This window comes from Pristiophorus japonicus, chromosome 24 (assembly GCF_044704955.1).
Source record: "Pristiophorus japonicus isolate sPriJap1 chromosome 24, sPriJap1.hap1, whole genome shotgun sequence".
NCBI lineage: Eukaryota > Metazoa > Chordata > Chondrichthyes > Pristiophoridae > Pristiophorus > Pristiophorus japonicus.
This window is the reverse complement of record NC_092000.1, coordinates 29,241,567-29,256,043: the sequence shown is the minus strand read 5'-3', so window position 1 is coordinate 29,256,043 and position 14,477 is coordinate 29,241,567. Positions and strand designations below refer to the sequence as shown.

Here is a 14,477-nt window from a genome sequence, read left to right as displayed (position 1 = left end):
TGGCGGAGCAAATTCGAGGGGCAGTATGTCCTACTCCTGTTCCTATTTCTTATGTTCTTATAAAATAAATTTCTCCTCATCTCAGTTTTAAATGGGCGGCCCCTTATTCTAAGATTATGCTCCCTAGTTCTAGTCTCCCCCATCAGTGGAAACATTCTCTCTGCATCCACCTTGTCAAGACCCCTCATAAACTTATACGCTTCGATAAGATCACCTCTCAATCTTCTGAATTCCAATGAGTAGAGGCCCAACCTACTCAACCTTTCCTCATAGGTCAACCCCCTCATCTCCAGAATCAACCTAGTGAACCTTCTCTGAACTGCCTCCAAAGCAAGTATATCCTTTCGTAAATATGGAAACCAAAACTGCACGCAGTATTCCAGGTGTGGCCTCACCAATACCCTGTATAACTGTAGCAAGACTTCCCTGCTTTTATACTCCATCCCCTTTGCAATACAGGTCAAGATTCCATTGGCCTTCCTGATCACTTGCTGTACCTGCATACCAATCTTTTGTGTTTCATGCACAAGTACCCCGAGGTCCCGCTGTACTGCAGCACTTTGCAATCTTTCTCCATTTAATTAACAACTTGCTCTTTGATTTTTTCTGCCAATGTGCATGACTTCACACTTTCCAACATTATACTTCATCTGCCAAATTTTTGCCCACTCACTTAGCCTGTCTATGTCCTTTTGCAGATTTCTTGTGTCCTCCTCAAACATTGCTTTTTGTCCCATCTTTGTATCGTCAGCAAGCTTGGCTACGTTACACTCTGTCGCTTCTTCCAAGTCGTTAATAAAAATTGTAAATAGTTGAGGTCCCAGCAAAGATCCCTGCGGCACCCCACTAGTTACTGATTGTCAACCCGAGAATGAACCATTTATCCCGACTCTCTGGTTTGTTTGTTAGCCAATCCTCTATCCTAAGGAGACAATTCATGTTTGCTCTGATACAGCATTATCAAAGTATTAGCAATGTATTTGAAGTGTACTATTACTGTGAAAAAATGTCTGACAAATTGTTTGTTTCGCATGTACAAGAGCTAGAAGAGCTGTGTGTAATTTTATCATAAGTGATCAAAGTGATATCTTTCTATGCAAATTGCATCATGTGCTTGTAAAGAAGTGAAAATGCTTCTCATAAAGATAGTGCCTCTATATCCCATATATTGATAGAGGTATAGGGATTCATTTTAAATGAGGTTTAAGTTTGACTAGGTCACTTAAAAGGGGTGCTTTGTGAATTATTTTTTTAATTTAATTGTTGGCAGCAACAAAGTTATTCCATCTAATTGAACAGCAGATGCTTGTGGCTTGAATCCCAGTACCATCCTACCTTGCATCGAGGAAACGAGAGCGCAGGATCATGACCGCCTCACATGTGCTCTGTTTTAGCTGCATCTGGATGGTGCTGAATTTGCGGTGGATAATAGAAACCATCCGCTCGATCTCCTTTGGTGAAATGGGTCTGGTCCGACTCTGTTCACGAAGCAAGTTCATAACATGTGTGGTAAATTCGCTACATGCCTGCAAACACAAGAAAAGCATAATTAGAATATGCATTAGCCAGGGATTCATCGGATGAAATGCACAGATGGGTGCTAACTATGGTATTTTTCATCCTTCCGCATCTGTTAATTAGTCAGTGTGTGAAACTCTGAGCACTTAGGGACCAGGTACTGCATGGATGACAGGCAATGCTTCAACCAGTACTTCGGAAGGAAATGTTGCACCAGGCAGTGTTTATCCTTGAGACTGAATCCTTTATACAGCTGGGTTTATATATATTGTATCCTTGCACAAAATGGAAAGCGTTCAAAGTTATTTACTCATTCATGCCATTAGGAAGTTCTTCGAAGCCCACTATCACCACAAAGTTGAATTGTGCCTTCAAAATGATTCCTATCAAGTACCCAACATGCTGGTAGGCATGTGCCTCATCTATAAAAACTTTCCCCTCCCCAATATTTTATCTCCCACCTTGATTTAAGGTGCTAAGTGCTGTTTGCAGAATTTTGAAAGACTAGGGTTTGAGTTAATCCAATAATAAGATTTTATAAACACTATTGGAACTATCAAAAGTCCAAATGGGAGGATGCTGCACTAGTACTACAGTTACTTGTTTGCAAACTGAAAGGAAATTCAGTGAAACAGCCTGACGGAGATGTGTAGGTTTCTGCAATTTGTAATATAAATAATGAAACAAAATCTAATTGTTAAAAATCTTGTGTCCGCTTGCACTTACTTTGATTTCGGGTTGGCTTTTGCCATTATAAAATCCTACATTCACATGGAAACTGCTACAGCGCCCCCACTGCATAGAGTGTAACTACAGCATGTCACGTAGGGAGTTTCCATTATAATGGTGCAGATAGGAATTTATAATGGGAAAAGGTGACGAGAAGTGGGTACAGATATCTGATTTTGAGATGGAGGGAGGAGGGAAGGATGGAAAGGAAATGAAGGAAAGGAGGAAGGAAGGAAGGAAAGGAAAGGAAGGAAGGGAAGGAAGGAAAGGAAGGGAAGGAAGGAAAGGAAGGGAAGGAAGGAAAGGAAGGAATGAAGCAAAGGAAGGAAGGAAGGAAGGAAGGAAATAGAGATGGAGCAAACTTTCTCTAGTCCACACTGTAGTCTACAAAATTAGCAAACTATGCCAGATTAATTTACCTTTAGACACTGATGACTGATAATGTGCTGCAACAGAGAATCACCTGCTACGGCTTCCCCGCATTGTTACCTCTGGTGACCCCCAAGGATCTATCCTTGGCCTCCTTCTATTTCTCATCTACATGCTGTCCCTTGGCGACAACATTCGAAAGCACAGCGTCAGTTTCCACATGAACGCTGATGACACCCAGCTCGAGCTCACCACCACTTCTCTCGACTCCTTTTCAGTCTCTAAGTTGCCAAACTGCTTGTCTGTGAGCAGAAAGTTTCTCCAATTGAATATTGGGAAGACCGAAGCCATTGTTTTCGGTCCCTGCCACAAACTCCGTTCCCTAGCCACTGACTCCATCCCGCTCCCAACTTCTGTCTGAGGATGAATCACATTGTTTGCAACCTTGGTGTCATATTTGACCCTGACATTGGCTTTCAACCACATATTTGCAGCATAACTAAGACCGCCTATTTACACCTCCGTAATATTGCCCGTCTCCACCCTTGTTTCAGCTCATCTGCCGCTGAAGCCCTCATCTATGCCTTTGTTACCTCCAGACTTGACTATTCCAACGCACTCCTAGCTGGCCTCCCACATTCTACCCTATGTAAACTAGAGGTGATCCAAAACTTGGCTGCCCGTGTCCTAACTCGCACCAAGTCCCGCTCACCCATCACCCCTGTGCTCGCCCACTTACATTGGCTCCCAGTTAAGCAACAACTCGATTTCAAAATTTTCATCCTTGTTTTTAAATCCCTCCATGGCCTTGCCTCTCCCTATCTCTATAATCTCTTGCAACCCCACAACCCCTCCCACCCGGGATGTCTGCGCTCCTCTAATTCTGCCCTCCTAAGCATCCTTAATTATAAACACTCAACCATTGGTGACCGTGCCTTCTGTTGCCTAGGCCCCAAGCTCTGGAATTCCCTGCCTAAACCTTGCCGCCTCTCCTTCCTTCTTCAAGACGCTCTTTCCTTCAGGACCTTCCTCTTTGACCAAGCTTTTGGACACCTGCTCTAATTTCTCATGTGGCTTGGTGTCAAATTTCTTGTCTCATAATACTCCTGTGAAGAGCCTTGGGACGTTTCACTACATTAAAGGCACTATATAAATACAAGTTGTTGTTGTTGATCTCTGTAAAGAAACTCATTTTCACTAAACTGTTGTACAATTTGGCTTTCATTATGATTAAGATGCACATCAGGCGCCATTTCACAGAGATGAAGTATGAGTATGTTATAAGTCAATCCACCAAAGTAGTTTACTGTCTGACAGTCAATCAACCTGAACATTTCTCCTCTTGTTTGAATTGATTTTAATGATATTGAATGGATTTGTTTGAGGAATGCAGGTATGAAATTTGAAATGGTGTAAATCTGATGCACTGTGGATGTTGGGCGATATAATCCTTCACACTATTCAGTTGGGCGGATCGTACCTGCTCATATTTCTCCAGCTCCGAGTGGTAAATCTGTCGGATTTGTGTGAGTTTGGCTCTGTAGTCGGAGTGCTCGATGGAATTTTCATTGGGTGAGCCGCCTGATGCTGCTGCCGCTGCCGCAGCTGCTGCTGACCCTCCGCCCTTCTCGGGCCCAGACACTCCTTCAGCCAACAGCATGTTATCCAGTCTCATCAGCTGTGGATCTGGGGGCTCCTCTTCTTGGACACCTCGAATACTCAGCACTGTGTAGAGAAGAAAGAGATTGTTACAGCCTGATAAAGTGCCAAGAAAGGAAACATAATTTTACCACTAGTTACAATCACCAAGGCACATTGCTCTTCAGTACAGCAGTTTTAAATGGCTGAACGGGAGGTTCAACCTAAACTCTGAAGAAACATTTGTTTAATTTTACTTCAGAATGGTTCTAAATACTTTTTTTAATATAACAAAATGAAGAAGCTCTTTCTAAATGGCCTAGTCTCACGCTTGTGTGACCAAAAGTTTAGCTCCTGCCTGTTGTAAGCGATCATGAATTTAGAATCATAGAATGGTTACAGCACAGAAGGAGGCCATTCGGCCCGTCGAGCCCATGCTGGCTCTCTGCAAGAGCGCTTCAGCTAGTCCCTCTCCCCTGCCCTTCCCCCGTAGCCCTGCAATTTCTTTTCTTTCAGGTGCTTATCCAATTCCCTTCTGAAAGCAGTGATTAAGTCTGCCTCCACCACCCTTTCAGTGCATTCCAGATCCTAACCACTGGCTGTGTAAAAAAGTTTATTTCTTATGGTTTCCTTTGGTTCTTTTGTCAATCACCTTAAACCTGTGTCCTCTGGTTCTCGATACTTCTGCCAATGGGAACAGTTTCTCTTTATCTACTCTGTCCAAATCCCTAATGATTTTGAACACCTCTATCAAATGTCCTCTCAATCTTCTTTGCTCTAAGGAGAACAACCCTAGCTTCTCCAGTCTATCCACGTAACTGAAGTCCCTTCTCGCAAATCTTTTCTGCGCCCTCTCTAAGGCCTTCACATCCTTCCTAAAGTCCGGTGCCCAGAGTTTGAAACAATACTCCAATTGAGGCCGAACCAGTGTTTTATATGGGTTCATCAAAATTTCCACGCTTTTGTACTCTGTATCTTCATGAAGCCCAGGATCCCATAAGCTTTTTTAAACGCTTTCTCAACCTGCCCTGCCACCGTCAACGATTTGTGCACATATACCCCTAGGTCTCGCTGTTCATGCAATTTAGTATTCCAGAGTTAAAACATGCAGATACTGGGACATAGCAATGGAGCTACTTACTGTTCAAGCCCACTATCTAAAGTTAGCAAATCATTTCAAAAATCAATACCTAGCTTATCATTTAAAGTGTGATATTGACATTTACCATTTTTACTTCATTAAAATTTTATATTTCTTCAAAATCCATACCAAAATTAAACTGCAATATTGAATTTTGACAAACGCTTTGAAAATAATGAAGACCAATTCTCTCAGCATCAATAATCAGTTAAAAGATTCCTGATTAACCGATCGAGTATTGAAAGACTTCCATTTATCAAAAACACACCATTTTTCAGTTATGCATGAAGTGAAATCAGCAATCAATGCAACACAGCACAATTAAAAAAATGTACAGAATCATATTTTATAAATATTCTTTTGTGCAGTAGTATAGCTTTCTATGCTAATATGCTACTGCAGTGCTTAAATGAGCACATATATGAAGTCACGTTCACGAATACTTGTGGGACGAAGATCATGGTGTGAACTGAGAAATAGTTTCATTATGGCTGGAGCTTAGTGATTTTCCCATTTCCTCCACTAGAGGGTGTATGGGGCTTTATTTATTGCTCAATTGCCCACCGCTGTCTATTCAATAACAATCTGAAATAATTTCCATATACAGCACTTTACATGGAGCCTAGAGTAAAACACTCTACAAAATCAAGAAATAAACAATGACTTCCCTCACATCACCATTATCTGCAGTCAATTTTAAACTATCAAGGGGATACAGTCCATTTTTAATCACCCTCAAATACAGCAGGTACATTACCAGATTTTTCACCCTTTGGCTTTTTATACTGTTCACCTGAATTTTACAGTGTTTCATGTCGCATCACAAATATTTTAGTTTAAAAAAAAATAAAGATGGGAAAAGGCAAAATATGTTCCATGAGCATTTTTCTGGATTTGAGATCCAGGGGCCGAAATTGCTCTCCTCCTTCAGGTCCATTGGTGTGGATCGGCTGACCCTGCCTAATTTGCCTCCAGGCTGGGAGCAGCGGGAACAGGTTTCTGCATCGCCCGTGCTGCCACCCGTCGGGCACGCGCCGACCCCCTTTCCACTCCGTGTGGAATTGCCCCACAGGAGCTGTGCCGCTGCCGGTCGGTACCACTGACAGCTTTCCCCAGCGGGAAGCTGTGTGTGGCTGGGCAGCGCGTCCGCCCTTAAAGGGGAGGGCACTCTGCCGCGGATGCCATCTTATTTTAATTGTCGGCCAACTACGAGGTCGGCCCAACAATGGTGCCCACGGGTTCGGCCGGGCCACCAACAGGCAAGCCCAGTACCCCCTCTTGGGTACCAGGCCACTGGCCTGGCCGAAACCCTCCCCAGTGGCCGCCACCAAAGTGGCTTCAGAGTTCACAGCGGCCCTCCCCTTTAATTGAAGGGGAGGGACATTGTGACGCGTCAGCGCGGCGTTGATGACTCCGAGCGGCTTCCGACCCACTCCACATGCACTTCTGCCCCGCAGCCGACCAGAACACACAGCTGAAATGTTTTTTCAAGTCCTGAATATCGCTCTACTCTCTGCCAAATCTTCATAAACGTTAGGTGCGCCTACTTTCAGTCGGGGGGGGGGGGCAATTTCGGCCCCCCCCCCAGTATTTAATATAATTTACTGTGTGCCTTTCAAACAGTGAATTCAAAAAACAGAAGCATCCCCTTTACATGTAAATGGCAATTTTGGCTGAGATTGTTTTCCATTCTAAGAATCAAATGCAGAGATGCTGGAAATATAGGTTAGTATAATCTGTTGAAGAAAAAGCCAGTTAATGTTCAGGGTGCAAGCTGGATTTTGAGTATCTTACAGATGCCGACTGACCCGCTGTGTACCTCCAGTACTTTCTGTTTTGGTTTCACGTTTTTAGCATTTGCAGTTTTGTTTTCCCGTAGGCTATGCAGCGCTACAAGCAGACAGTGTGACCTCCATGCTTAGTGACATCACATCACTTCAACAATTATTTTCTTGCTTGCAAAACAAAATACATGACAGGCTTTACAAAGAGCACACGGCAACATTCTGGAGCTTGATCTACAAGCCTGAGCGACAGCTTTCCTGCTGCTGCAGCTGTCAACCTCCCTCCCTCCGTCCAAACTGCCCATAATCTGCGACCAGGCCATCTCCAACTGCTGAGTCACTCCATGCACAGGACAGACACACTCCTGCAGAAAAAGGCAAGATGACAGCACAAATTCAGCATGGATACCTCCAGGTGCTACCCTGGATTGGGTTTCAAAGTCGCACACTGGCAACAAAAGCAGAGAGCTGGATAAAGAATTCCTAGAGACCTGGGCACTAAGGACATGCGGAGTCTCCGCACCCCAATCCATTCAAACACTCCAATAAAATGTATGAAAAAATAGGTCTGTAAAATGTTTATACACTGCATTCATAATAAAAAGCAAATCAGGTCACAACATACTATGATTAAATGAACAATGAACTTTAAATCGTATCACATACAGGTACTATATTTAATGAAATATATTTGCACGGAGTGGCCCAGTTTCAGCTGGGACCCCTTGCCATTGGTTTCATAGGCCCCAAGTTTCCACATGATTTGCTCCTGATTTTTAGGAGCAACTGGTGTAGAACGGAGTATCTTAGAAATCGGAATTCTCCACATTTAGTTTGCTCCAGTTCTAGTCAGGTAGAACAGTTTCACTTTGGAACTGAATTTTTTTTTCAAAAGGGGGCATGTCCGGCCACTTACGCCTGATTTCAAAGTTTCGTGAGTGAAAACTTACTCCAAACTTACTGAGAATGGAGTAAGTGAAGATTTTTGTACGCTCGAAAAAACCTTGTCTACACTTTAGAAAATCAGGCGTAGGTTACAAATTAGGCGTAGGGAACGAGGTGGGGGGGAGGGGGGGGGGAAGGGAAGTCATTAAATTCTACAATCAATCCTTAGTTATACTTATACAAATATTATACAAATAAATCCAATCTGAATAAAAATTTATAAGCAAAGAAAAGATTAAATAAACCATGTTCCTACCTGTGTGAAAGTGCTTCAGGCAGGCCTTTCATGTTGGAGACAGGCAGCGGTGTGGCGTCAGTGTCTCGACGGCAGCGGCAGCAAGCTTCGAGCTGAGCTGCAGTGCTTGAGGCAGGCCTTCATTCTCTTCGTGGCTGGCCGCGAAGAAGCAGCACCGGACGGACCCGAGGCCATTAGGCCATGAGATATCAGCGGCGTCAGTGGCTGGTCGGCAGCCGAAGAATCAGCGGACCGACGTGAGGCCATTCGGCCATGAGATAGCAGCGGCGTCAGTGGCTGGCCGGCAGCCGAAGAATCAACGCAGGACACACGCAGCTCATTAAGGTTCTTGAGGCCATTCGGCCACGCGGTGTCAGTGGCTGGCCGGCAGCCAAAGAATCAGCAGCGGACGGATGTGAGGCCATTCGGCCATAGGATATCAGCGGCGTCAGTGGCTGGCCGGCAGCCGAAGATACAGCAGCAGCCTTCGAGCTATGAAGGGGACTGAGGCCATTTGGACAGGGAGGGGCAGCCACATCGACAGTTTTATATTTAAATTTGCAGAATGGGTGCTGCATTGTCAACACCACGTATTATTGTAAAGTTGAATTGGCACTCTTATTTCTCCAAACACACAGTCCTTAATTTGCATGCACCAATGCAGCACCGGTTCTGCAAGTTTAGCAGTGAAAAGCTGAACTCACTGATTTCAGCAGGTGATTTATTCAGCAGTGCTGCTAAAAGCACTCCCTCACACACAGAAATATTAAAAAAAATTAAATTACAAGCCTTTGCAGGGGTCCAAGAAACAAATCTTCACTTTTTCTACAGTATTTAAAAAAATGGCTGAGTGCCAATGTTTGTGTGAGACTGTGCATGCGCGCACGCTCCAACGCGCACGCGCAGGTTTGCCGGCACCACGAAGGCTAATTTAAATTGTACCCGCCCCTGCTGCTTAGAAAATCGGCGCCAAGCAGACATCGAGCTCCAGGATATCGGGGGTTTTTTTAGGCGCAGTTTTCGGCGCGAAAAACAGGCGCCCAGCTCGGAGGTGCGCCGTTTTCGCCGCGGCACGAAACTTGGGGCCATTGGCACCATGTGTTATTTCAGCCCTGCACAGAATCTTAGAACTGGATCCAATTCTCTTAGCAGCTGGTTCTCCCTCTCACTCTCTCCACAGTATACTTATATAGGTAGACTTATAATATATTAAAAGTTTAACTTTGCATATTTCCTGTGCTTATAGGAAGATGGTGTCACACAAATTCCGTCCCACTAGCAGTCGGCTATAAGCTGCAAGGTAAGTATCTATGATGCTTACCATTACTTGACTTTCAGTCCTCCCGCGGCTAGGTAGTGCTGCAACACTCTGCCATTTATAGTTCCTGGTCATATGGGCTGCCGCAAGGATCGGTGCTTGGGCCGCAGCTATTCACAATCTAGATCAATGATTTGGAAGAGGGGACCAACTGCAATATATCCAAGTTGCTGATGATACAAAGCTAGGTGGGAATGTAAGTTGTGAGGAGGATGCAAAGAGGCTTCAAGGGGATATGGACACGCTAAGTGAGTGGGCAAGAATATGTCAAATGGAATATAATATGAAGAAATGTGAAGTTTGGTAGGGAAAATAGAGAAACAGTAAAAAGTAAAGATGTTTTACTGCAATTATATAGGATACTGGTGGGACCACACCTGGAGTATTGTGTACAGTTTTGGTTTCCTTACCCAAGGAAGGTATATACTTGCCATAGAGGTAGTGCAACGAAGGTTCACTGGACTGATTCCTGAGATTGTCCTATGAGGAGAGATTGAGTAGACTAGGCCTATATTCCCGAGAGTTTAGAAGAATGAGAAGTGATCTCGTTGAAACATACAAAATTCTTACAGGGCTTGACAGGGTAGATGCAGGGAGGATGTATCCCCCGGGCTGGGGAGTCTAAAACCAGAGGTCACAGTCTCAGAATAAGGGGTCGGCCATTTAGGACCGAGATGAGGAGAAACTTCTTCACTCAGAGGGTGGTGAATCTTTGGAATTCTCTACCCCAGAGGACTGTGGATGCTCAGTCGTGGAGTATATTCAAGACAGAGAGCGATAGATTTTTGAATATTAATGGATCAAGGGATATGGGGATAGTGCAGGAAAGTGTTGAGGTAGAAGATCAGCCATGATCTCACTGAATGGCGAAGCAGGCTCGAGAAGGCGAATAGCCTACTCCTGCTCCTAATTCTTATGTTCTTATAGTTTTCTCCGACGTGACTTTCTCCCAGGCTGGTCCTCTAAAGTCTGGTCCCCCCACTGCTGACAATCTGTATGTGACTATTGCCAGCCGGGTTCCTACCCCACAATTTGTTGTCTGGATATCGTCCCTGCTCTTTTTTCAGCTCCAGAGGGAATGGGGAGAGAAAGGGGGAAGAGCAGTCAGGATGGAATGAGGTGTGGAGAAATGGGAAGAGATGGCGTTGAGAAGATAGGGAAAGAATGATAGGGTGGCGAGGAAGAGAAGTGAGGGGATGAAGCCAAAGGGGAACACATGAGACATGAGGCAGGGTAATGCACCCAACCATTCATGTCGCTTTCCACCATTGTCCTGCGGCCCAACGCCCATCACCACAAAGCAGGCCTGTGGTCCTGACTGGATCTCACCTCCAACAGCAGCCTATACCTCCAAACTACAAAATGAGTAAGAGAATGAGAGAGAGATCAGCATGAGACAGAGAGCGAGAGTCAGTGAGAGAGATATAAAAGGGGTCGGAGGGTCTAGTAAGGAGGAGGAACTGAGGGAAATCCTTATTAGTCGGGAAATTGTGTTGGGGAAATTGATGGGATTGAAGGCCGATAAATCCCCAGGGCCTGATGGACTGCATCCCAGAGTACTTAAGGAGGTGGCCTTGGAAATAGTGGATGCATTGACAGTCATTTTCCAACATTCCATTGACTCTGGATCAGTTCCTATGGAGTGGAGGGTAGCCAATGTAACCCCACTTTTTAAAAAAGGAGGGAGAGATAACAGGGAATTATAGACCGGTCAGCCTGACATCGGTAGTGGGTAAAATGATGGAAACAATTATTAAGGATGTCATAGCAGTGCATTTGGAAAGAGGTGATATGATAGGTCCAAGTCAGCATGGATTTGTGAAAGGGAAATCATGCTTGACAAATCTTCTGGAATTTTTTGAGGATGTTTCCAGTAGAGTGGATAAGGGAGAACCAGTTGATGTGGTATATTTGGACTTTCAGAAGGCTTTCGACAAGGTCCCACACAAGAGATTAATGTGCAAAGTTAAAGCACATGGGATTGGGGGTAGTGTGCTGACATGGATTGAGAACTGGTTGTCAGACAGGAAGCAAAGAGTAGGAGTAAATGGGGACTTTTCAGAATGGCAGGCAGTGACTAGTGGGGTACCGCAAGGTTCTGTGCTGGGGCCCCAGCTGTTTACACTGTACATTAATGATTTAGACGAGGGGATTAAATGTAGTATCTCCAAATTTGTGGATGACACTAAGTTGGGTGGCAGTGTGAACTGCGAGGAGGATGCTATGAGGCTGCAGAGCGACTTGGATAGGTTAGGTGAGTGGGCAAATGCATGGCAGATGAAGTATAATGTGGATAAATGTGAGGTTATCCACTTTGGTGGTAAAAACAGAGAGACAGACAATTATCTGAATGGTGACAGATTAGGAAAAGGGAAGGTGCAACGAGACCTGGGTGTCATGGTACATCAGTCATTGAAGGTTGGCATGCAGGTACAGCAGGCGGTTAAGAAAGCAAATGGCATGTTGGCCTTCATAGCGAGGGGATTTGAGTACAGGGGCAGGGAGGTGTTGCTACAGTTGTACAGGGCCTTGGTGAGGCCACACCTGGAGTATTGTGTACAGTTTTGGTCTCCTAACCTGAGGAAGAACATTCTTGCTATTGAGGGAGTGCAGCGAAGGTTCACCAGACTGATTCCCGGGATGGCGGGACTGACCTATCAAGAAAGACTGGATCAACTGGGCTTGTATTCACTGGAGTTCAGAAGAATGAGAGGGGACCTCATAGAAACGTTTAAAATTCTGACGGGGTTAGACACGTTAGATGCAGGAAGAATGTTCCCAATGTTGGGGAAGTCCAGAACCAGGGGTCACAGTCTAAGGATAAGGGGTAAGCCATTTAGGACCGAGATGAGGAGGAATTTCTTCACCCAGAGAGTGGTGAACCTGTGGAATTCTCTACCACAGAAAGTTGTTGAGGCCAATTCACTAAATATTTTCAAAAAGGAGTTAGATGAAGTCCTTACTACTCGGGGGATCAAGGGGTATGGTGAGAAAGCAGGAATGGGGTACTGAAGTGCATGTTCAGCCATGAACTCATTGAATGGCGGTGCAGGTTAGAAGGGCCGAATGGCCTACTCCTGCACCTATTTTCTATGTTTCTATAGCGAGAGAGTCAGAGAGAGAGATAGCGAGAGAGACAGTGAGAGAGATAGAGAGAGACAGTGAGCGAGAGAAAGAGAGAGAGGGCGAGTGAGGGAGAGACAGTGAAAGTGAGGGAGAGAGAGGGGGAAAGAGTGAGGGAGAAAGTGAGGGAGAAAAAGATAGTGAGGGAGAGAGAGAATGAGGGAGAGAGTGAGGGAAAGAGAGAGATAATGAGAGTTAGTGAGGGAGAGGGAGACAGTGAGAGTGAGGGAGAGAGAGAGAGAGAGAGAGAGAGAGAGAGAGAGAGGGAGAGAGAGCATGAGAGAGGGAGGGAGTGAGGGAGAGAATGAAAGTGAGAGTGAGAGAGAGTGAGAGAGTGAGAGTGAGGGAGAGAGAGTGAGGTGGGGAGAGAGAGAGAGAGAGAGGCAGCGAGAGAGAGAGTAATATAATAAACAGAAGGATAAAGAGAGGACAGGCAGAAACCAGCAAAGACAAAAAGAGCCACAAAAACGTTCAGTGACAAGCATTAAATAGAAATAGACATAGAGAAAGGATGAGAGAGCAGGCAGCATGAAGACGCCAGAAAGGTGGGACAAAATGTGTATCCTGCAACTTAGTGTGACCAAAGCCACGGGAGGTCCATTTACACTGAGTACAAGTTTCTAGATGCACGTACCCATCGTCATAGGTAGTCCCTCAAACGAGGATGACTTGCTTCCACGTGAGTTCACAGATATTTCAATGAAGGACCCGATGATCCAGTTCTGAACTCCAATTGAGAGGGTGGAAGATGCCTGTACGTGGATTTTTTTTAACATGTGGTGACCGTTGTACATCAGCCACCAAACGGGCTTGACAGAGATAGGCCTTTATCCAGCGGCAAGGGTTAACCAGGACGTCTGGAGACCTGCTCTGCTGCACGGACCTAGTGTGCACACATATCGCAGCGTGGGCTGGCCCGTGCTGCTTCTGGCCCCGTAACCTCATTCGCTGCACCTCCGCAAAGATCTCTCGTCGCTCCTCCGCCACAATCCCTCACCGCTCCTCCGCTACAAAAACACTCGCCGCACCTCCACACCAAACATTCGCTGAACCTCTGTCACGATCACCCACCAAATCTCAGCCACGATCCCGCATTGTTCCTCCGCCCCAATCACTCGCCGTACCTCCGCCACAACCTTCCACGCTCCTCTGCTTTACCAGAGCCCCGCCGATGTTCTTGCCCACGCTCCAAACGGCGACCTGGGTCCTGATGACGTCACCCAGTCGCCCACCTCAAAGCCGTCACACATTTGTGTCGGCTTGCGCTGGAAGCTGAAGTGGCTTGCTCCAGCTCTTTTTATAGCCCCGAGATGTTCTCTCGCAGCTCGGGGTTGCCCACGATGTCCCAGGGCCCACTTCAGGTGTCACACGGGCATATTTATATCTCACAACTCAAAATATATAAAGAGAACAAAAGTCAAACATTTCCAATCTGGAAAATCTTCTCCAGCAACAGAAAATACCTTCAAATTGATCTCAGGATATCCCTAAAAGGAACCGGACTCTTAACTTACCCCTAAAAGAAACTGCTCATCGCCGTCTGGGGAAAGTCTGGGTTTTGACATTCCAACTTGTGAACCTTGACATGAAAGTGCTTCTTGGTAAGAAAGAATGTTTGAAACCCGCCCTGGGAACAGGAAATATTAATATAGAGCAAGTTGGCAATATTTCACCAAC

General features: G+C 45.4%; 1 protein-coding gene across 3 annotated transcripts in view; it reads right to left on the bottom strand.

Annotated features, from left to right (window-relative positions):
• Positions 1 to 14,477, bottom strand: part of pbx4 (pre-B-cell leukemia transcription factor 4) — a 441,364-nt gene that overhangs the window by 86,498 nt on the left and 340,389 nt on the right. For all 3 annotated transcript variants that reach the window (XM_070867367.1, XM_070867369.1, XM_070867370.1), the window contains exons 3-4: positions 4,097 to 4,341; positions 1,336 to 1,526 (exon numbers count right to left, since the gene is read on the bottom strand). In XM_070867367.1, the coding sequence (XP_070723468.1) occupies positions 1,336 to 1,526; positions 4,097 to 4,341 (436 nt within the window). The remainder of the gene's footprint in view (positions 1 to 1,335; positions 1,527 to 4,096; positions 4,342 to 14,477) is intronic.